General features: G+C 43.6%; 1 protein-coding gene across 2 annotated transcripts in view; it reads left to right on the top strand.

Moving 5' to 3' along the window:
• The window catches only part of st6gal1 (ST6 beta-galactosamide alpha-2,6-sialyltranferase 1), a 157,415-nt gene that overhangs the window by 13,775 nt on the left and 119,910 nt on the right, over positions 1-23,730 (top strand). For both annotated transcript variants that reach the window (XM_042300029.1, XM_042300030.1), the window contains exons 3-4: positions 18,945-19,151; positions 19,351-19,725. In XM_042300029.1, coding sequence (XP_042155963.1) covers positions 18,945-19,151; positions 19,351-19,725 — 582 coding nt within the window. The remainder of the gene's footprint in view (positions 1-18,944; positions 19,152-19,350; positions 19,726-23,730) is intronic.

Below are 23,730 nucleotides of genomic sequence, written 5' to 3'. Positions count from 1 at the left end.
CCCACTGTATGTAAACTTCTGACTTCAACTGTATTTGTTCTAGACACTGTCTTCCTGAAGAGAGAAAAATATTCTCAATGCTGTTCGCTCAGTAAGTCTATTTGGAAGTTGATAACATGGTAGCCTACAGAGAAACTAGTCTTCTCTTTTCAGCAGGATCCATTTGCTTTCCAACCTGTGTTTTCCAGTGAGTGAATTTGAAATATCCTGAATATTCCTGAATAGTCACAATGAATGAAAGATTACATGTAAAGATATTGTAAATTTTCCCCCTTTTTGTCCCCCTTCAACCTCTCCCAGAATGCCACCAAACACATTTACAAAGAACGGCAAAGTCATTGAGTTACATATCAGAGAACCAAACAAAAGTATACAACAATGTTACTTCAATACAAGCAAAAAATGTAATAGCCTAACAATTTCAGGTGATTAGGTGATCCTATAGGCCTATAGCAGTAATCTCAAGGGGTGGGGGTGGGGCCAAGAGCACTAATCTGGAGGAAGTGTTTGGAGGATAGGATATCATCGGGTCCCAGGTGGAATAAAATTAGTTATACTTATTTTTTTCTAATTTTAGGAACAGCATCAGATCTTTGAGCCAAAGAGAGGCTAAGGATAGGATTGATAGATTTCCAATCCAACAAAATCCTTCTGCGGGCCAACAGGGTGGCAAAAGCAATTGCATCTAGTTGTCTATTGGTCAGCGAACGATTGTTGTTTGGTACTCCAAAAATAGCAATTTCTGCACTAGGCTGCAACTTTATATCAAATGCTTCAGAAAGTGTTTTTAATATAGTGGACCGATAATCTGCCTTTACACATGTCACATCAATATGTGGGTAGAATTTGGATAATCTGGCCTTGCTTAAATGGATACGGTGAAGTACCTTAAACTGTATTAAGGCTGAGCCGGGCACAAGAGTAGCTTCCATTTACCCTAAGTAAGGCACCATTCCAGACTTCATCAGTGATCTCTCCACAAAGTTTCCTTTCCTACTCAGATCGGATTTTATTGAATGATGGCTTATCAAGGGACATGATTATCTCAAAAATACGGGATATGAGTCCCTTTAGTTGAAAAGGTGTTTGCAAAATGGCATCCACACCCGATCTGGGTGATAGAATTGGAAAGGTTAGGCTTTGAGTCCGAATAAACAGGTTCATTTGGAAATACCTAGATAAACCTGAATGGGTTAGATTCAATTTGATAGCGAGGTCTTTGAAATTGGCAAAGGTGCCATCAATATAAAGGTCATGAAACTTAGTGAGGCCATTCCTCTGTCATAGCCTGAAAGCTGAATCCAGTTTGCCTGGAAGGAAGAGGTGAGTATTACATATAGGACCTTGAAAATGTAAAATGTTGACGGAATTGAGTCCACATTTCAAAAGTATTGACATCAATTGGATTGGATGTGTAGCGCGACGCTGAAAGGGGGAGATTGGGGGTGACTAAGGCTGACAAAGAGGAGGAGAAACAGAAGTTGGCTTCTGTTTGACAGTAGTCAGTTTCTGGGGTGTGGCCCTTGATAATGGGAAATACTGTGAACAAAGTCCTGATGCCTTGGGTGATGAGTACAACAGTAAGACCCAGGAAATGAAGTTTTCACCAAAGCCACATTTTCCCAGTACAGAGAATACATTTTCCTATTCTACCCTGTCAAATGCCTTCTCTGCATCTAAAGACATAAACACTTCAAGAATGTCTGAAGGTGCAGGAGAGTGTATGACATTAAGCAGATGTCGAATGTTAGAAAAGGAGTGGCGAGCCTTAATAAACCCTGTCTGATCCGTCGATATGATGTCTGTCATAATGGTTTCTATTCGAGAGGCAAGCATTTGCAAAAAAATGTACATCTGCATTTAAAAGTGAGATCGGTCTGTATGAGCCACACTCAGATGCATCTTTGCTGGATTTTAACAAAGGAGGGCAGCTAGTTTGGCAGAAGACTTTTGTAGAATTCGATTGGGTAGCCATCTGGGCCAGGGGATTACCCACTTTGCATTGCTGTAATTGAATAAATAAACTCCTCTAACCGCAAAGGTTGATCAATTTCATCTCACTTCTCTGTACTAATGGTAGGAGTTTCCAAATTGTAAAGAAAATCATTCAGAACTGAATTGTCTTCAGGTGGTTCTGACATGTGAAGAGCTGAATAAATGTTTTTGAAAGTATTTTTGATTTCAGTAGGGCTAACTGTTAAGACACCTGAGGTGTTGTGAATTTGAGGGATCAGCTGTGAGGCAGATTTACACTTGAGTTGATGAGCTAGAAGTCGACCAGCCTTTTCTCCATGTTCGTAAACAAAACAATGTGAGCGGAGTAGCTGCTGCTCAGCCTTATCTGTGGATAGTAAATTGTACTGAGTTTGAAGACTCAGCCTTTCTTTGTAAAGTTCTGGTGATGGAGAGGCAGAATGTTTTTGGTCTAATTTCAGAATAGCGTCGATCAGCTGTTGTTGTTGTTTAATATTCCGTTGTTTATTGAGAGGAGAGGAATAGGAGATTATTTTGCCTCTAAGAACAACTTTAGTGTTTACCAAAGTGTAGATGGAGAGATCGATTCTGTTTTATTTGTCTCAATGAAGACATCAATTGCATTCAATAGAATGGTGCAGAATTAATTGTTTGAAAGTAACGATGAGTTAAGTCTCCATGGGGGCGATTTGTATAGTTCAATGAGAATGAGAGGTCGGAGCAAAACAGAGGAGCATGGTCACTAATAACAATGACAGAGTATTCCACTTTCTTAACAGAGGGGAGAAGGGCTTTATCTATTAAAAAGTTGTCTATGTCACACCCTGATCTGTTTCACCTGTTTTGTGATTGTCTCCACCCCCTCCAGGTGTCGCTTATTATCCCTGTGTTTCCTGTCTCTCTGTGCTAAGTTTGTCTTGTATGTTTTTCAAGTCAACCAGAGTTTTTACTCCTGCTTCTATTCTCTTTTGCTAGTCCTCCCGGTTTTTGACACTTGCCTGTTTTCTGGACTCTGTACCCGCCTGCCTGACCATTCTGACTGTCCTGACCTCGAACCTGCCTGCCACCCTGTACCTCTTGGTCCCTGAACTGGTTTTGAACTTTTGCCTGTCCACGACCATTCTCTTGCCTACCCCTTTTGGATTGTTTAATAAATATCAAGACTCAAATCATCTACCTCCCGTGTCTGCATCTGGGTCTCGCATTTTGCCCTTATAGTACGAACTGGCCATGACAGACCCAGCAGACTTGGACCAGCTCCGCCACACTGTCTCCCTACAGGGAGCCACCATTGTGAGGCATGAGGAGTTACTGCAGGATCTTTTGGAAGGACTTTGTTCCCTGACGGAACACCACGACCAAGGGTTTAAGTCTATTATGGAGCAAATCAGGGAGTTAGCTCATAGGCAGCCTGCCACCTCTGAGAACCCCCAACCACCCACTAACTTTTTCCCTATTAGTGCTGAGTTTGTACAGCCTACAGCCGAGAAACCCGCTTACCTCCTCTGGAGCGAAATTCTGTGGATCCTGGTACCTGCCAGGGTTTTCTTTCTCAGTGCTCTGTTATTTTAGAGCTACAGCCATCTTCGTTTCCTTCGGACCGATCGAAGATAGCGTTATTATTACGTTATTGTCGGGAAGGGTGCTCTCCTGGGCTACGGCAGTTTGAGCACAAAAATCCAACATTTGTCATAATCTGGAGGATTTCATGGCAGAGGTGAGGAAGGTATTCGATTCTTCGGTATCCGGGAGAGGCGGCCCGAAAACGTTTTGAATTACATCAAGACTCCCGTAGTGTGGCAGACTACGCTGTTGACTTTCACACATTGGCCGCCGAGAGTGCCTGGAATCCAGAGTTTCTTTTCGATACCTTTCTTCAAGGATTATCTCAGGTGGTGAAAGATGAGCTAGCTGCTCGGAAATTACCGGTGGACCTCGATTCCCTCATCGCCTTCACCATTAGAATTGATGGACGTCTAAGGGAATGCAGGAGTGAGAGGAGGTCTGGCCTAGGTCACACTCGTACATCCGCTGCGGCTCGCTCACCTCTGAAGGAATCCGGAAGTCGCCGAAGGCTGTTTTTCCGAGAGAATCCACCCGAGCTCCCTCGAGAAGCCACCCGAGCTCCCTCGCAAAGCCACCCGAGCTCCCTCGAGAATCATCGGCAACGGTGAGTCAGATACTCCGAACCTATGCAACTGGGCAGAGCTAGGTTATTGCCTAGGTAACGTTCAAGTAGGCTAAGTTCCAACAGTTGTCTGTACTGTGGGGCTGTGGGACATTATATAGCCACCTATTTCTGTAGTAGGGACAAGTACTCTGGTGAGCCAGACTGGGAATCCTCTAAATCCCATCAAGCACACTCCTTTTTTTGTAATACTGCTGTGGCGAGACCAATCTAAATCTCTCTGGGTGCTCATTGACTCTGGGGCAGATGAGAGCTTTATAGACGCTACCCTAGTTTCTGAATTAGGTATCCCCACAGACGCTAGAGCACTGGGCGGCCGCTCCATTGGTAGAGTTACCCACAGCACTGTTCCTGTTTATCTGCGGGTTTCAGGAAATCAGTGAGGCTATACAGCTTCTCCTCATTGAGTCTCCCCATGTTCCTGTTTTGGGATTTTCTTGGCTCAAAAAACACAACCCCATTATTGACTGGACCACAAGTTCCTTCCTGGGTTGGAGTCCGTTCTGCCATTCCCATTGCCCTAAAGCAGTGCAGCCTTCCCCGAGACGGCCTCCTCAGGGCTTAAGTCAAGTCTCGGATTTCTCTGCCGTCCCCACAGAGTTCCACGACCTCCTGGAGGTCTTCAGCAAGGCACGGACTACTTTTCTTCCCCCGCACCGTCCTTATGATTGTGTCATTGATCTCCTTCCAGGCAACACACCACCTCGTGGTAGGCTATATTCTCTATTCGGGCCGGAGACTAATGGAGGAGTACATAGAGTCTCTGGCTACTGGGGCTGTCCGACCGTCTGCATCTCCTGCTGGCGCAGGGTTTTTTTTTGTGGAGAAGAAGGACAAGAACCTGTGTCCGTGCATTGACTACCGGGGTCTAAATTACATTACGGTTAAGACTCGTTACCCCCTACCACTCCTCTCCTCGGCTTTTTAACCTTTCCAGGGGACCACCATTTTTTCCAAGCTGGACCTTCGGAATGTCTACCACCTGGTTCAGATTCGCAAAAGAGATGAGTGGAAGACAGCATTCAACACAGCCAGCAAACATTGAGTACCAGGTCATGCCGATTGGATTCACCTAACGGCAACTGTCTTCCAGGCTCTGGTAAACGATGTGCTCCGGGACATGCTAAACCATTTTGTGTTCGTCTACCTTGACAACATCCTGTTTTTTCCCGGTCTGCCCAAGAACATGTTCTTCATGTCAGACAGGTCCTTCAGAGCCTCCGGGAGAACCAATTGCTCTTGAAAGCCAAGAAGTGTGAGTTCCACCGTTCTACAATCTCCTTTCTGGGATATGTCATCTCTGAGGGAAATGTCCAGATGGATCCTGGAAAGGTGAAAGCAGTGGTGGATTGGCCTCAACCTACATCCAGGGTGCAGTTGCAATGTTTCCTGGGTTTAGCTAACTTCTACCGCCATTTCATTTAGGGTTACGGCACCCTGGTGGCTCACCTCACCCAAAGTATCGTTCAGCATGGCTGGTAACCTCTCTAGGGTATGTGGGACGCTAACGTCCGACCTGGCCAACATCCAGTGATATTGCAGAGCGCCAAATTCAAATACAGAAATACTCATTATAAAAATTCAGAAAAGATACAACTATTTTACATAGCTTTAAAGATTAACTTCTTGTGAATCCAACCACAGTGTCAGATTTGGAAAAATGCTTTACGGGAACGCATACCTTACAATTATTTGAGAACATAGCCCAGCAGACAAATCATTACAAACAGTAACCAGCCAAGAAGAAGAGTTACACAAGTCAGAAATAGAGATAAAATTATTCACTTACCTTTGATGATCTTCATATGGTTGCACTCAGAAGACATTAATTTATTCAACAAATGTTCCTTTTGTTTGATAAAGTCTCTCTTTATATCCTAAAACCTCTGTTTTATTCGCGTGTTTTCTTCAGTAATCCACAGGCTCAAACGCAGTCACAACAGGCAGACAAAAAATCCAAATTGTATCCATAAAGTTCATAGAAACATGTCAAACTATATATCTATATTCAATCCTCAGGTTGTTTTTAGCCTAAATAATCGATAATATTTCAACCGGACAATAACGTTGTCAATATAAAAGGTAAACAAGAAAGGCACTCTCTCGGTCGCGCGCATGAAAAAGCACTGTGACACGCAGGGTCCACTCATTCAGACTGCTCTTACTCCCTCATTTTTTAGAATACAAGCCTGGAACCATTTCTAAAGACTGACATCTAGTGGAAGGCATAGGAACTGCAATTTGAGTCCTAAGTCAATGGATACTGTAATGGCATTGAATTGAAGACAACAACAAAAAATATCCTACTTCCCGAATGGATTTTTCTCAGGTTTTCGCATGCCAAATCAGTTCTGTTATACTCACAGACATTATTGTAATAGTTCTGGAACCTTTAGAGTGTCTTCTATCCAAATCGACTAATTATATGCACATCCTATCTTCTGGGCCTGAGTAGAAGGCAGTTTAACTTCTTACGACTAGGGGGCAGTATTTTAATTTTTGGATAGAAAACACTGACGTTTCCAAAACTGCAAAGATATTGTCTGTGAGTGCAACAGAACTGATGTTACAGGCGAAACCCAGATAAAAATCCAATCAGGAAGTGCCGCATTTTTTGAAACCGCCTCATGCCAATGACTCCTTATATGGCTGTGAATGAGCTACGAATGAGCTTACGTTTTCTACGTATTCCCCAAGGTGTCTACAGCATTGTGACGTTGTTTTACGCATTTATGTTGAAGAATAGCCATAAGGGACCACATTTAGCAAGTGGTCACATGATGTCTCCCGCAGAAAATCTTGCGTAAAGTTCTGAGGTAGCCATTTTTCCAATCGCTTCTTATGAGAAACCAATTGTCTCGACGGATATATTATCGAATAGATATGTTAAAAACACCTTGAGGATTGATTCTAAACAATGTTTTCCATGTTTCTGTCGATATTATGGAGCTAATTTGGAAAAAAGTTTGGAGTTGTAGTGATCGCATTTTCCGGTCGATTTCTCAGCCAAATGTGACGAACAAACGGGGAGCTATTTCTCCTACAAAAATAATATTTTTGGAAAAAAGGAACATTTGCTATCTAACTGGGAGTCTCCTGAGTGAAAACATCTGAAGTTCTTCAAAGGTAAATGATTTAATTTGATTGCTTTTCTTATTTTCGTGAAAATGTTGCCTGCTGCCAGCAGAGCCTAGCATAGCATGATCAACTTAGCATAGCATGATAAACTTACACAAATGCTTGTCTAGCGTTGGCTGTAAAGCATATTTTGAAAATCTGAGATGACAGTGTGATTAACAAAAGGCTAAACTGTGTCTCAATATATTTCATTTGTGATTTTCATGAATAGGAAGATTTTGTAGGAAGATTTATGTCCGCTGCATTATGCTAATTAGTTTGAGGCGATGATTACGCTCCCGGATCCGGGATGTGTAGATCAGAGAGGTTAATGTGGGCACACTTTTCATCCAAAATTCCAAATGCTGCCCCCTATCCTAGAGAAGTTAAGAGAGCCTTTTTGGATCTGAAGGATCGGTTCACCACAGCACCCATCCTTATCCGTCCCGTCAATTTGTGGTAGAGGTTGATGCTTCTGATGTTGGAGTGGGGGCTATCCTGTCCCAGTGATCTGCCCAGGACCAAAAGCTTCATCCCTGTGCCTCCCTGTCCTATCGTCTCAATCCTGCAGAGAGGAACTACGATGTAGGCAACTGAGAACTCCTGGCGGTCAAGATGGCATTGGAAGAGTGGAGGCACTGGTTGGAAGGAGCAGAACAGCCATTCCTGGTCTGGACCGACCATACAAATGTTGAATATCTCCGTACAGCAAAGCGCCTTAACTCCAGGCAGGCCCGTTGGGCTCTCTTGTTTACAAGATTTAACTTCACAATTTCCTACTGCCCAGGGTCCAAGAATGTGAAGCCTGATGCCCTCTCCTGCCTATACAGTTCCTCTGCCAAACCCTCAGTCTCCGAAACCATTCTCCCTACCTCATGCCTTGCAGCCTCAGCGGGTTGGGGTATTGAGACCCTGGTTCACAAGGCACAACATTCCCAGCCTGGACCTGATGGGGGACCAGCTAACCTGCTGTTTGTCCATAACTCTGTCCGGTCCCGGTTCCTGGCATGGGCTCATTCCTCCAGGCTGACCTGTCACTACCTGGAGCCGACAGCTGGTCTGGGTGAAGTATGCCCGGAACAGCCTTCCCTGTTCAGCCACGGGACTCCCCCCTTTTGAGTATTCCATTGGGTAGCAACCTACACTCTTTCCAGGACAAGAATTGGAAGTCTACGTACCCTTGGCCCAGACGTTCGTCTGCCACTGTCGACGTACCTGGAGAATTGCTCGGGTAGCACTTCTCAAGACCAATTCCAGGTATCGTCAACAAGTGGACGGCCGCCGGACTCCAGCTCCCGCTACTGCATTGGCTGTCCGTATGGCTGCCCACCCTGGACCTGCCCCTTCTGGTAGAGTCCCTGTAAATTGTCCCCTCGTTTTATTGGTCTGTTTCCCATCTCTAGAGTCCTTAGTTCCACTGCTGTCCATCTCTTTTTACCCCGTACCCTCTGTATTCACCCTACGTTCCATATGTCTAGCCCATGTCTCACAGTCCTTTGTTTTCTGTCCCCAGGCCCCCCTCCCCGTGTCATTGATGGCCATCCGGCATACACGGTGAAACGTCTCCTGGGTGTTTGACCACTGGGCAGGGGTTTCCAGTATCTGGTTGACTGGGAGGGTTACGGCCCGGAGGAGAGGTGCTGGGTTCCCACTAGAGACATCCTGGATCCAGCCCTCATCGCCGACTTCCACCGCCGACACCCCGGTCAACCAGGTATGCGCCCAGGTAGGACGCCAGGTGGTGCCCCTACAGGGGGGGCACTGTCACACCCTGATCTGTTTCACCTGTCTTGTGATGGTCTCGACCCCTTCCAGGTGTCACTTATTATCCCTGTGTTTCCTGTCTCTCTGTGCCAGTTCGTCTTGTATGTTTTTCAAGTAAACCAGTGTTTTCCCCTATACTCTTGCTTCTATTCTCTCTTGCTAGTCCTCCCGGTTTTTGACCCTTGCCTGTTTTCTGGACTCGCCTGCCGGACCATTCTGACTGCCCTGACCTCGAGCCTGCCTGCCACTCTGTACCTGGACTCTGAACTGGTTTTGACCTTTTGCCTGTCCACAACCATTCTCTTGCCTACCCCTTTTGGATTGTTAAATAAATATCAAAACTTAAACCATCTGCCTCCCGTGTCTGAACCTGGGTCTCGCATTGTGCCCTTATAGTCTATTCTAGAATAGGAGTGGTGTACATGTGAAAAGAAAGATAATTATTTTGTTACTGGGAAAAAGGAATCCATGGATCTACACATTCTCCAGGCTGACCTGGCTCATAAATGCAGACAAAGTGCTGGACATTTATGAAGGAGATAATGATCTAGGGTTTGAGCGGTCCAAGACTGGGTTGATCACACAATTCAAGTCCCCTCCAAAAATTAAATAGTGTGAGTTGAGATTGGGCAGCAAATAAATACGTTTGTTAATAAAATCAACATCATCCCAATTTGGAGCATAAACATTTACAAGCAAAACAGAAGTGTGAAAGAGAGAACCAGATACCAAAACAAAATTCCCCTGTGGATCCGAGATGATGTCAGTAGTGGTAAATTGTACTTTCTTATGAATAAGTATTGCTGTTCCCCTTGCCTTAGCATTGGATTTTTAATGGAATATTTGCCCTACCCAAGCTTTACGGAGTCTACCATGATCTGCTGCACACAGATGTGTTTCTTCTAAGAATGCAATATCAGTTTTTACATTCTTAAGATGAGCAAATACTCTAGCCCGTTTAACCGGGCCCTTCATTGCCTTGACGTTCCAGCTTGTAAACCTAATAGCTGACCCCCCAACTCCCACCCCAATATCTGAATTGTCAGTCATTAAAAATTGAGATTACTAAATAAAAACTGGAATAGACATGAACACCCTGTATAAGACCACCGATCATATCTTGTGACAAAGGAAAAAGCATGTACTGAAAAGTTAGGCAAAATACTGTTGAAGTAGAATATGTAACAATCAAATGGTTAATGAAGGCAAACAACTTCCCCCTACCCCCTGACATAAAACCCTCAAAATAGCACAACAAAATAAACACAGAACAAAATAACACTGTCCTATGCTCGTCTCTAAGGCTCATCGCAGGGTTCCCCAAATAGAGTCAAACTCCCGGTTAACTACCTGTCACTTAACTTACCTGACACAAGGGCTCCCAATTATTAACAGAATGATTTACAACAACAGTTTTAAATTGTTTAAACTCAGATTTTGACGGTTCACTCAATAGTCAATCAGTTACATCCTTCATTGGCTTTAACAACCGCAAATAGCCAAATAAAATGCTTCTGTTGGTCAAGACTTCGGCCCATGGGTTGTGTTAGGGGTGCGTTCCACGCTCCCAAAGCCGCACCGCGCAACTGCTTCCACAGGTAGTAAAATATGATACTCAGGCGCAGTGCGACCACAAGGACTACAGCAGGGAATGCACCACACAAACACAAATGCCAAAATATTCCAACGTCAATGAATCTCCGTAGAGGCGAAAGCTAAATATATCCAAACACCCACTCAAACAAATAAAGGCATTACAGTCACATGAAAGCAAATGCAAACAAGAAAGTAACCCGAGTCAAACTCTGAGATTGTAGCATTAGCAAATAACGTTAGTCTTTAGGAAGGTAACGTTAAATGAATAGCTAATGCCAATTTAGTTCAAACAAAAACAAACTCACGTTAGATATTTAAAATGTGTTACTAGTACCAGCTAAACTAGTCAGTCAGCCAATGTTACATACATGGATACAGGTCTTCAGATCTTCATTCAGTCGATTTTAGATGTAGCTAGCTAGGTAGTTGTCCATATGTCAAGCTATATCTCAGCTAGCTAGCCGCTAGAAATGGTGGAGAAGTGCCTAGCTAAATCCACCGCCACATTCAAATAGCCCAGTCAGTGCTTGAGCGTAGCTAGCCATGCTAGCAAGTCAGCCCAATGGTCCTGTTGTCTGAAATCTTCACAGCCAAGTACAGATGTAATACAGATATCCCTGGGTGCTCCTGGAGTTAAGCATTAATCTTGTTGTCATATGAATATACATACAAAAAATTGTGTTAGCTAGCCAAACAGTCAAATGTGTCAAACCAGCTCCCACAAGCCAGCCAATTTGATTGTGATGTATTAGCTAACGTTGCCACTAATCTCAGTCAGATTAAACTAAATAAAATAAAGATGTCATCGGGTGCTCCCGGAATGAGAAAGAAAAAAACATTGCTTTGATGTGAAAAGTAATATCCAAGTGGGTGTCATGAAAATCAGTCAGTTCCCAGCTAGAAAATTATCCAGCCACATATTCCTTCCGCCATGGCCAGCCAACCTCTATCAACTTTACTCTATGCATCAGAAGTTTCTAAAGCCATGACATAATTTTTAGGAATTTTCCGAGCTGTTTAAAGGCACAGTCAACTTAAGTGTACGTAAACTTCTGACCCACTGGAATTGTGATACAGTGAGTTATATGTGGAATAATCTGTCTGTAAACAATTGTTGGAATTACTTGTGGCATGCACAAAGTAGATGTCCAAACCGACATGCCCAAACTATAGTTTGTTTACAAGAAATTTGTGGAGTGGTTGAAAAACAAGTTTTAATGACTTCAACCTAAGTGAATGTAGACTTCCGACTTTAACTGTATGTGAGAATGCTATTCATTGACTACAGCTCAGCGTTCAACACCATAGTGCCCTCAAAGCTCATCACTAAGCTAAGGACCCTGGGACTAAACATCTCCCTCTGCAACTAAACTTCCTGACGGGGTGCCCCCAGGTGGTAAGGGTAGGTAACAACACATCAGCCACACTGATCCTCATCACAGGGGCCCAACAGGGGTGTGTGCTCAGTCCCCTCCTGTACTCCCTGTTCACTCATGACTGCACGGCCAGGCACGACTCCAACACCATCATTAAGTTTGCCGATGACACAACAGTGGCCTGATCACCGTCAATGACGAGACAGCCTATAAGGAGGAGGTCAGAGACCTGGCCATGTGCTGTCAGGACAACAACCTCTCCCTCAATGTGACCAAGACAAAGGATATGATTGTGGACTACAGGAAAAAGAGGAACGAGCACGCCCCCATTACCATCAACGGAGCTGCAGTGGAGCAGTTTGAGAGCTTCAAGTTCCTTGGTGTCCACATCACCAACAAACTAACATGGTTCAAACACACCAAGCAGTACCGGAGCACCAAGTCTAGGTCCAAGAAGCTTCTAAACAGCTTCTACCCCCAAGCCATTAGACTCCTGAACACCTAATCAAATGGCTACCCAGACTATTTGCATTGCCCCCCACCCCCCTTTTACACTGCTGCTACTCTTTTTTGTTATCATCTATTATTTATATTTTTTATTTTACCCCCAATTTCGTGGTATCCAATTGTAGTAGTTACTATGTTGTCTCATCGCTACAACACGAGACGAAGGTCAAAAGCCATGCGTCCTCCGAAACACAACCCTGCTTCTTAACACAGCGTACATCCAACCCGGAAGCCAGCAGCACCATTGTGTCAGAGGAAACACCGTGCACCTGGCGACCTGGTTAGCATGCACCGCGGCCTGCCACAGGAGTCGCTAGTGCGCGAATAGACAAGGATATCCCTACCGGCCAAACCCTCCCTAACCCGGACGACGCTAGGCCAATTGTGCTTCGCCCCATGGACCTCCCGGTCGCAGCCGGCTGCGACAGAGTGTGGGCTCGAACCCAGAGTCTCTGGTGGCACACTGCGATGCAGTGCCCTAGACTACTGCGCCACCCAGGAGGCCAGTTATCATCTATTCATAGTCACTTTAATAACTCTACCCACATGTGCATATTACCTCAACTAACCGGTGCCCCCGCACATTGACTCTGTACTGGTACCCCCTGTATATTGTCTCGCTATTGTGATTTTGCTGCTGCTCTTTAATTACTTGTTACTTGTATTTCTTATTCTTAAACTGCATTGTTGGTTAGGGGCTCGTAAGTAAAGTACACCTGTTGTATTCGGCGCATGTGATTAATACAATTTGATTTGATTTGACTTGAAATCATTGGACACTTTAATAATGCCACTTTAATATTGTTGGCATATCTTGCATTACTCACCTCATATGTACAGTATATACTGTATTCTATACCATTTATTGCATCTTAGCCTATGCTGCTCTGTTATTGCTCATACATATATTTATATATTCTTATTCCATTCCTTTACTTAGATTTGTGTGTATTAGGTATCTGTTGTGGAATTGTTAGACATTACTTGTTAGATATTGCTGCACTATTCGAACTAGAAGCACAAGCATTTCGCTACACTCGCAATTACATCTGCTAACCATGTGTATGTGACAAAAACAATTTGATTTTACATGCAGATGTATGCAGACGATACACTCAAAATGTATGTTCACTCAAAAAATAGGCAACAAGTTGTTAACAAGTTAACTGAAGCTACATTATGGTACACATTTCTAAATGGATGACTGATTCTTGCCTGCATTTAAATATCGACAAGACTGTTTGTATGTACTTCTCTAAGAAATCAATTGATTCTTCGCAACCAGCTGTTCTTGTTAATTGGGAGAATCTGAAAGTTGTGTCTAACTTCAAGTATCTTTGCATAATTTTGGACTCCAACTTGACATTGAAGAAACGGGTGAAGAAGGTGGTTAACATTGTCAAGTTTAGGCCATCCAACTTTTGGTTTATAAGACCTTACCTTCCTCTGGAATGCATGTTATGATCTTCTTACGTCTGAGATATTGCCTCACATGCTGGTCACAAGCAGGAGCTACTACTCTGAAACCCATTGAATCACTCTACAAACAAACCAAACAGTTACCACCATTGTCACGTCATTCACACAAATCATTAATATCATCTGGATAGCTTTAAGCAGTATGTAGATGCAAGCTTTGTCTTTAGGATCTTGCATGGTCTTACCCCTCCACCCCTATGCCGGAATAGCATGCTCATGGAAAGCCCCTCCAGGATAACAAGTGCAGCAACTAGAGGGGATTGTGTTGTCCCTTTTCAACACAGTAAAATCGGTCAATCGGCCTTCTCTGTTAGAACTACAATATACTGGAATGCAATGCCCATGGACTTGAGAAGCTGCACTGATTATTGTACTTTTAAATGTAAATTGAAAACATGGCTCAAATCCATCCAAACCTATACACATGTCATCTGTGGTTCCTCATAGGTAAGACAACAGCTGATGATATATGTTTTTATTATGAATAAATTGTTGTTAGAATGATATATTATTGGATGTAATGTTTTTGTATTGCTTTGGTGAGTATTTGCATTGTGGCTGTGTAATTGCCGTTACCTGCCCAGGGGCTATTGGTGCAAATGAGCTTTTGGCTAACCCCGGCACATTTACATGGATGTTGCATTATTGTAAATTGATGTTGATTAATGTGCATTGTCCCCTATAAATAAATACATTTAGAACAATAGTGTAATAATGAAGAATTGTGGGCATTGTGGGCGGTCTAATTATTTTATAATGAAAGGCTAGAAATGGTTAAAAAAATTCCCCTCAGAGAGCCAAATAAGACACTGAGTACAACACTATGTGTGTAGTTCACAATGACAAGCCAAACTAAATGCTGCAGAATTTAGATGAGTTGGAGTCGGATGGAGGATCAGATATTGAGCTTGAAATCGACGTTGTAAACAGATGAAAGAGCACATGGATGTGGAGTCATTTTAGTCTGATGGGTATGGGATGGACCTTCAGAGAAATTATGCAACACCTGCGGCAGGTATACAGGAAAAAAGGCCTATGAAACCTGTGTGCAGTGCAACTGATTTGTTTGTAGGGCTTGCTCACACAAAGCCCCAAAGCTGTGTGCTGACTGTGGACCCAAGCATAAAGAGAAGACGAGATCGATTAATGCGTAAAGGCACTGGTATAAGGGCACAATTATCCCATACAATCAACAAATGCCAGTTGTTATATCTTGCCATTAATATTTTCTCACTAATATTTATTTATGCAATTCATCCTTTACAATTGTCCAGGTGCTTTTGTTTAGGAATAAAGCAAATAATTTCACCTGTGACCTGGCTGGTTATATTATTAATATCTTTTCAGTTTCTACTTTGTCAAAAGAAACTGTAACTGGGCTTTATTAATTACTATAACTATATTACTAATCGAATCTACAAATAAAGTTGATCAAATGGATTACACTGTAATGTTTTTATTGTAAGGGAAAACGAAAAAAGGATATGGGCCTGCATTTATTCTAGGACTTTGTAGAATTATACAAAACATATCATTGACTCTATCTAAACAAACAAGCTTTGTTGTTCATTTTTTAAATGTATAGATTTCCACAAATATTTCTTCATCCAATTAATCCTTTATGATAGTTTATGCACTATTTATCAAGTGCTGGTGCTTATGTTTGCTGTACCTTGCGGGTTGATATGCATCTGATGCATATGCTAAAGGGGACGCCTGGCAAAGTTCTCAACATTCTCAAGCGGGTACTTATTGGCTGAAAGTCCAGGCGGTTCTAGTGTTAAAGGTCAACTCACAGCTACCACTCCCCCATCTCTCAGACTGTATTCTCTCTTTCTCTCTGTCTGGTCCTGCTCTACTTTCTCTCACCGTCACTACATCTCGTTTCTGTTTAGATTTTTCTTATTGGTCAGTCTGAAGCATTGTTAGCTAAACCTTTGTCTTCTTTGTGCCATTTCGCTTCCTTGTGCCATTTTTAAAGCACTGTAGAGAATAGGAAGCCATTACACAGCTATAGCCATTAAGCCTGTAGCTGTGTTACCAGGCCAGTGGGATGGCTGGAGTAGGCCTATACACTGGATGTACATTGTACATTGTGAATGTGAGGATGGCTGAGAGAGTGTAACCACTATTAGCTACTGGACCTGCATCCCAAATTACACTCTATTCCCTATTTAGTGCACTACTTTTGAGCTCGGCCCATATGGTGCAATTTGTGATGCAGGCCTACTAAGCCTGTGGCTTTGCTCTGGGCAAGGGTGCCTGTTCACTACAGCAGATAAATCATGTAACATGAACATATTGATTTCAAAGGTTCCCTACAGTTCCATGTAGCTTTAGCTCAGCCAATGTGTCTGTGTAAGATAACAAGCAAGCAGGAAGTTCCATGATGGTACAAACACACAATGTTAAAGGCTCACCATCGATCTCCACCTGCTCCCATTTCATTAACTCTTTAATTAGTCTCTCCCTGTCTCTCTCTCTCTCATATATATATATATATATATATATATACACTCTAACTCAGATTGATTTATGCAGGGCTGCAGTTTTGCCAATGATTTTCTCTGAGACGCTTGTGTCCATACTAATCCAGATTCTCAGAATTGCTTTCCAACCAGCCTCTCCTCTGGTGCCATTAAATGTGTGAGTGTGTGTGCTTGTCAAAAATCGAATGCTATTCTGATCGTGTGTGGGATCTTCTCTCTAAAGTCTAGTCCAGCTTTGACCGTGTAACAACAACCATTCGTCCCCTCAGCTCTCTGTCTCTCTCGTTCTTTCTCCCTCACTCTTTCCTTCTCCCTCTTGCTCTCTCTGATGAAAGATCAGATTTACATTAGATGAGTTCAAGAAACAGCCTCGTAGAGTTTAAACAGGGCTACTGCAACATCGTCTCTTTAATAAAATGTTCAGCAGCACTATTCAAAAAAGCTAATTCAATAAATATAATAAATTACATTTGTAAAGCTCTTTTCATTATACAAAAATAATCTAAATACTTAAAATAAAAATACAAAATAGAGAAATAGTAAAACATGATATACAGTTGAAGTTGGAAGTTTAAATACACTTTAGCCAAATACATTTAAACTCAGTGTTTCACAATTCCTGCCATTTAATCCTAGTAAAAATTACCTGGTTTAGGTCTAGTAGGACCACCACTTTATTTTAAGAATGTGAAATGTCATAAAAATAGTAGAGAGAAAGAGTAGAGAGAATGATTTATTCAGCTTTTATTTCTTTCATCACATTCCCAGTTGGTCAGAAGTTTACATACACTCAATTAGTATTTGGTAGCATTGGCTATAACTGTTTAACATGGGTCAAACATTTCAGGTAGCCTTCCACAAGCTTCCCACAATACGTTGGGTAAATTTTGGCCCATTCCTTCTGACAAAGCTGGTGTAACTGGTTTGTAGGCCTCCTTGCTCGCATACGCATTTTCAGGGCTTTGTGATGGCCACTCCAATGCCTTAACTTTGTTGCCCTTAAGCCATTTTATGGAAGTATACTTGGGGTCATTGTCCATTTGGAAGACCCATTTGTGACTGAGCTTTAACTTCCTGACATGTCTTGAGATGTTGCTTCAATACATGCACATAATTTTCCTCTTTCATGATGCCATCTATTTTGTGATGTGCACCAGTCCCTCCTGCAGCAAAGCACCCCCACAAGATGATGCTGCCACCCCCGTGCTTCACGGTTGGGATGGTGTTCTTCAGATTGCAAGCATCCCCCTTTTTCCTCCAAACATAACAATGGTCATTATGGCCAAACAGTTCTATTTTTGTTTCATCAGACCAGAGGACATTTCTCCAAATGTACGATCTTTGTCCCCATGTGCAGTTGCCTCACTGCGGGAGTCCTGCCAGAGCTGGAGTAGCCTCCGGGCAGCCTCTCCCCCGGAAAATGTGGCATCAAACACCATCTTGAATCAGTATGCAGCCCCTCTCTCCCCCTCTGTCCTGTCTTTCAGAGAGTGAAATGCGGTTTTCCTCTTTCTCTGGGTCCAGTCCAGCTTCTTCACTTGTTTAAAGGTCAACTCACAGCTACCCCTCCCCCCATCTCTCTGACTGTATTCTCTCTTTGTTACTGTCTTGCCCTTACTCTCTCCCCCCATCATTCCATCTCATCTCAGATTTGTTTCATAGGTCTGTCTGAATCAAGCTCTTTCTCTTTTCCTCACTGGCCATTACCTCTCTCTCCCTCCTTCCTTCAACCCGTATCTCTCTGTAGAACAACCTCTACTACCTCCACTCCCTCCCTCTCCAGTGTCCATCCTTCGCTTGGCCCGATTGGCTATAGGCAGTCTTAGTGACGAGGCTCTACTTCTTTCATCGCTGCACCTCATTGTTATCCTCCTTTCTATTCTTACCCTTCTTTCCTCTCTCATCCCTCTTTTCTGTATCAACCTAACTCACAGGATTTAACAGAAAACATGTCTGTCAGCACTGTGTAGAAAGGGCAGGCCCACTCTTGTACTGTAGATGAAAACGGAGAGTTCCAAATGTGTTTTCCCATACAGTGTGAATATACAGCATACTGTGGGTGAAAAGGGGTGAGTCATCAAAATATGCATTTTGTCCATGTAGATACAGCATTCTGTAGTTGTATTTCTGCTTGTCTGATCAATGTTATCCTCCTGTGATACAGTATTGTCTTGTTCGCGTTGCCATGGGATGTTGAAAGTAAGCAATTTGTCGTCGGAAGGCTCATACTGTCATCTCATCACTCTAACCCCCCACCCTCTCCCCCTTCTCTCCTCTCTCCCTACCTCTTTGCCGTTCTCTTTCCAACCCTCAATTCCTCACTTTCTCACCCCTCCTCTCTACCCCTCCTTCGGCACCCCTTTCTCTCTTACCTCTCCCCCTCTCTCCATCGAACCCCCTGCATCCTCTCCACCTCTTCCTCCCCCCTCTACATCCACCCAACCGCCTCTCCAGTACCCCGGGGCAGCGATGGACCGCGTCAGCTTGCTGTGGCGTCTACGTCGTCGGGCTCGTCGCGGGGCGCTGTGTATGGGCCTCTTCTGCATCTCCATGGCAATGCTCTATGCCCTCTGCGCCGAGAACAGCGTACCCGTCACCGATGCTATCTTTGGGGTGCGGGCACGGACCCGCGCCCAGCCCCGGGCACACTCCATCATCAAGGTCTGTTTGTCTGTCTAGAGTGGTCACGGAGCATCATCAGCAGAACATGAGCATGTCCGAAATGGCCTATTCCCAATTTAGTGCACTACTTTTAAACCCATCGGACATACTCATAGCCATAGGCTCATGAATCCTCACACTGTATCATACAATAGCATCTATCCATTCTTCTATTTCATGTAATCTTCTTCTTCCACAGGTGCTGAGAGGTGGGGCCAAGCCCATGTACCTCGACCCCCAGAAGCTCCCCGGCGTCGTCCCTGGCAACGCCCACCGTCCAATCCCAGTCCTCTCTTCCCCAAACCACACACAGGAAGTCACAGCTAAGGAGACACACCCCAAACACCCCAAGAGAGAGCGAGAGTCATCGGGATTCTTCGCCTGGCTCTTGCCGCGCCCCTTCAGGCGGGCCATGGAGACCCTGTTTGGGGGTCATCGTCGGGGGGAGCTTAGTGGAACAGTCGGGGACGCAGAATTTTTTGGTCCTCACAGAGCTCTGGGGGAGGTCTGGGACGACGAGATGTCCAGTAGCATGCTGGGGAAGAGGCTGAGGAAAGTGGTGCAGAACTATCAGGTGAGGGAGATAGAAAAGAGAGAAAGAGTCCAGCTAGCACATAGCGTGTATTACTTTAACAGAACATTTGCCAAAAGGAACTTAAAACCGATCAGAATTCTGAAGGAATGTCAATGTCATGCTGGAAAATGTTTTTGCCTAGGACGATCCGCAAAAATAGCCTATAAGCCAGCCTTTTCCCTATAATGTAAACTCCAACAGAAATAACTTCAAATTAAACAAAGGTTGCTAGCCAACTAGCCTGCTAATGTTAACCCTACTACCCTGCGAATTGTAGCACTACCACCCTGCTAACGTTACTTGATTGCGTAAATCAACCAGTTGCTAACAACACTTAGCTGACAGCCAAAGTTTGAGAAACGAAATGCCATCTAACCAGTTATCAAATAATGTTAACAGTATATGCAGTTATCTTAGCCAACAAGCAAGCCAGCTAAAGTTTGTTATTTTAGCCTGCTAGATAGCCTAGCCAGCTAACTAGCCTAGCTAGCCAACCACCAGGGTTGACATACAGTATATCACAAAATTGAGTACACCCCTCACATTTTTGTAAATATTTGAGTATATCTTTTCATGAGACAACACTGAAGAAATGACACTTTGCTACAATGTAAAGTAGTGAGTGTACAGCTTGTATAACAGTGTAAATTTGCTGTCCCCTCAAAATAACTCAACACACAGCCATTAATGTCTAAACCGCTGGCAACAAAAGTGAGTACTGTAATTTCTGGACTATTAAGCGCACCTGAATATAAACCGCACCCACTGAATTATTAAAAAATATGTATTTTGTACATAAATAAGCCGCACATGTCTATAAGCCGCAGGTGCCTACCGGTACATTGAAACAAATGAACTTTACACAGCCTTTAAACGAAACATGTCTTGTAACAAAAATAAATAGGCTTTAACGAAACACGGCTTGTAACAAAAATAAAAAAATAGCAGTAAACAGTAGCCTACCAAGAAAGTCATTGGTCACTATCTTCCTCCTCCTGTGAAATGAAACCACTGAAGTCATCAAAATAAATAGGCTTTAACGAAACACGGCTTGTAACAAAAATTTAAAAAATAGCAGTAAACAGTAGCCTACCAAGAAAGTCATTGGTCACTATCTTCCACCTCCTGTGCAATGAAACCACTGAAGTCATCTCCTTCGGTGTCAGAGTTGAATAGCCTCAGAATTGCTTCATCCGATGTTGGATCGTTTTCATTGTCTCTCTCGTCACTTTCATCCGGAGGCAAATTCCCCGCTGAGCTCATGCTGCCCCTTCAGCATGCAGCAGACCAGCCTTTCGAAACCCGTTGATGATAGTGGATTTTTTTGACAAGGACCCACTGGCAGACTTGACCATAAGTTGCTCTTAGCATGCGGCCCGTTTAGTGAAGGATTTCTCCCCACTTGTCATCCAAGCCTCCCACTGAACAGGGAGCGCCACCTTAAATGCACGATTTACACTGATGTCAAGTGGCTGCAAATACTTTGGGCCATCTGCTTTTCTTCCCTCTGAAAGCTTTTGTTGTTTTTTTGCACTGAGTCAGTTCCTCACGCTGCTGTTTCCAACGTCTTATCATCAACTCATTAAGGCCAAGCTCCCGTGCAACAGCTCTATTTCCTTTTCCAACAGCCAGATCGATCGCCTTCAACTTGAAAGCTGCATCATATGCATTTCTCCGTGTCTTTGCCATGATGAGGGTGACAAAATTACTACCGTAATCAGAATGATGGGAAGTTTGAGCGCGCTCGATTTACGTCACATTATGTGACGGTGCTCAGTTTTTTGGCGGCATGAATCTTGTGAAAGCGGGAAAAATCCATAAATTAGCCGCGTCATTGTATAAACCGCGAGGTTCAAAGCGTGGGAATAAAGTAGCGGCTTATAGTCCGGAAATTACGGTACACCCCTAAGTGAAAATGTCCAAATTGGGCCCAATTAGCCATTTTCCCTCCCCGGTGTCATGTGACTCGTTAGTGTTACAAGGTCTCAGGTGTAAATGGGGAGCAGTTGTGTTAAATTTGGTGTCATCGCTCTCACACTCCCTCATACTGACTGGTCACTGGAAGTTCAACATTCAACACTCTTCTAAAGATGATGCACAAGAACTACAGTTCATTGAGGGAACCATGAATGCCAACGTACTGAGACATACTGAAGCAGAGCATGATCCCCTCCCTTTGGAGACTGGGCCGCAGGGCAGTATTCCAACATGATAACGACCCCAAACACACCTCCAAGATGACCACTGCCTTGCTAAAGAAGCTGAGGGTAAAGGTAATGGACTGGCCAAGCATGTCTCCAGACCTAAACCCTATTGAGCATCTGTGGAGCAACCTCAAATGGAAGGTGGAGGAGTGCAAGGTCTCTAACATCCACCAGCTCCGTGATGTCGTCTTGGAGGAGTGGAAGAGGACTCCAGTGGCAACCTGTGAAGCTCTGGTGAACTCCATGCCCAAGAGGGTTAAGGCAGTGCTGGAAAATGATGGTGGCCACACAAAATATTGACACTTTGGGCCCAATTTGGACATTTTCACTTAGGGGTGTACTCACTTTTGTTGCTAGCGGTTTAGACATTAATGGCTGTGTGTTGAGTTATTTTGAGGGGACAGCAAATTTACACTGTTATACAAGTGTTGTCACATGAAAAGATATACTCAAATATTTACAAAAATGTGAGTGGTGTACTCACTTTTGTGATATAGCTAAGTAGTAAGCGAGAGAATAACACCAACTAGTCTACAGGGGCAGGAACCACAGAACACAAAAAAATGCCAGCAGATATAAAGTAGAGAGAGCAGAGACTTGCCGATTGATGGCTAAGTTAGCTACCAAAGAAGGGCCAAGAAGGGGCACTTCAGAGGGAGAGGATATTCCAACAGCCGAGGGAGAGTCAGCTAATCCAATAGCGATATAGTGAGGTAAATCCAAAGTCGATAGATTCCAGAGGCAATAATCCAGAGGCGGCGTTGGGTACAGGAGACGAGGGGAAGAGTGAACAATAAGACAGTGATCGGAAGAAGTCTCCAGCAGATGGAAATGATCACAGCAGCACAGTCAGTCAACTACTGTACCGCGCTAGTACTAAGCCAGGGTTGGAAAACGCTGGTAGCCTACTTCAAAAGAGAACAGGATGAAAAGTTGACCAAACAAATTGGAGGATGAAAAACAACTAAGAACAGGTGTGGTACTAAGCAATTAGAGCAGGCACATTTTCCACTTTTCTTTTGATCCACAAGCAAGTCTGCCGGTGGTGCAGGAGAAGTCAGAGCTGCCAGGAGATATGGACTCTACCATCAGGCTTGTTTAAAACGGTAATTTTTGTCCTCGTGCTAGCTAGAAGTAGTCACTGCAGCTAAGTTTGACCACACTGAGTTGTTACTTTGGTGAGTAAAAACGCAGGGTTCAAACTCATTCCAGGAAGGGCCGACTGTCTGCGGGTTTTCGCTCCACCCTTGTACTTGATTGATGAATTAAGGTCACTAATTAGTAAGGAACTCCCCTCCCCTGGTTGTCTAGGTCTTAATTCAAAGGAAAAAACAAAAACCCACACTCGTCCCTCGGTGGAATGAGTTTGACACCTCTGCTTTAAAGTCATATTCTCAAATTGTTCCAAAAAAATTAATAAAAAACACTCTTCTGTGGGAATTTCAATACTTCAGCATAACGTTTCGTACAGGTTTCATCATGGTTCTTTTTAAAGAGGCAATCTGTAGTAGCTACATACATTTTTGAACATTTTTGGCCAATTGATTTTTGAAGATTATAATTTATAAATGCCTCATGAGCTTAGTTCAACTGTCGTACCCCATCAGAACCCCAAATATAAGCTTGTTTTACTCCAATGTTTGTAAATAAAGTAAATGTAAACACACACTGTATAGCCTCAAAACATGGTTAAAATGGTAATGTTGGTACAGTGGTTCTTCCTGTAAAAGTTGTGTTGTACTGCAGCACACCTTGGGGGCTGCCGCAGAATTCTATGGCACATTATTTAATTGTCAGCCAT

This window comes from Oncorhynchus tshawytscha, linkage group LG17 (assembly GCF_018296145.1).
Source record: "Oncorhynchus tshawytscha isolate Ot180627B linkage group LG17, Otsh_v2.0, whole genome shotgun sequence".
Classification (NCBI taxonomy): Eukaryota; Metazoa; Chordata; class Actinopteri; order Salmoniformes; family Salmonidae; genus Oncorhynchus; species Oncorhynchus tshawytscha.
The sequence above is the reverse complement of the archived record's forward strand: the minus strand, read 5'-3'. Positions and strand labels throughout refer to the sequence as shown.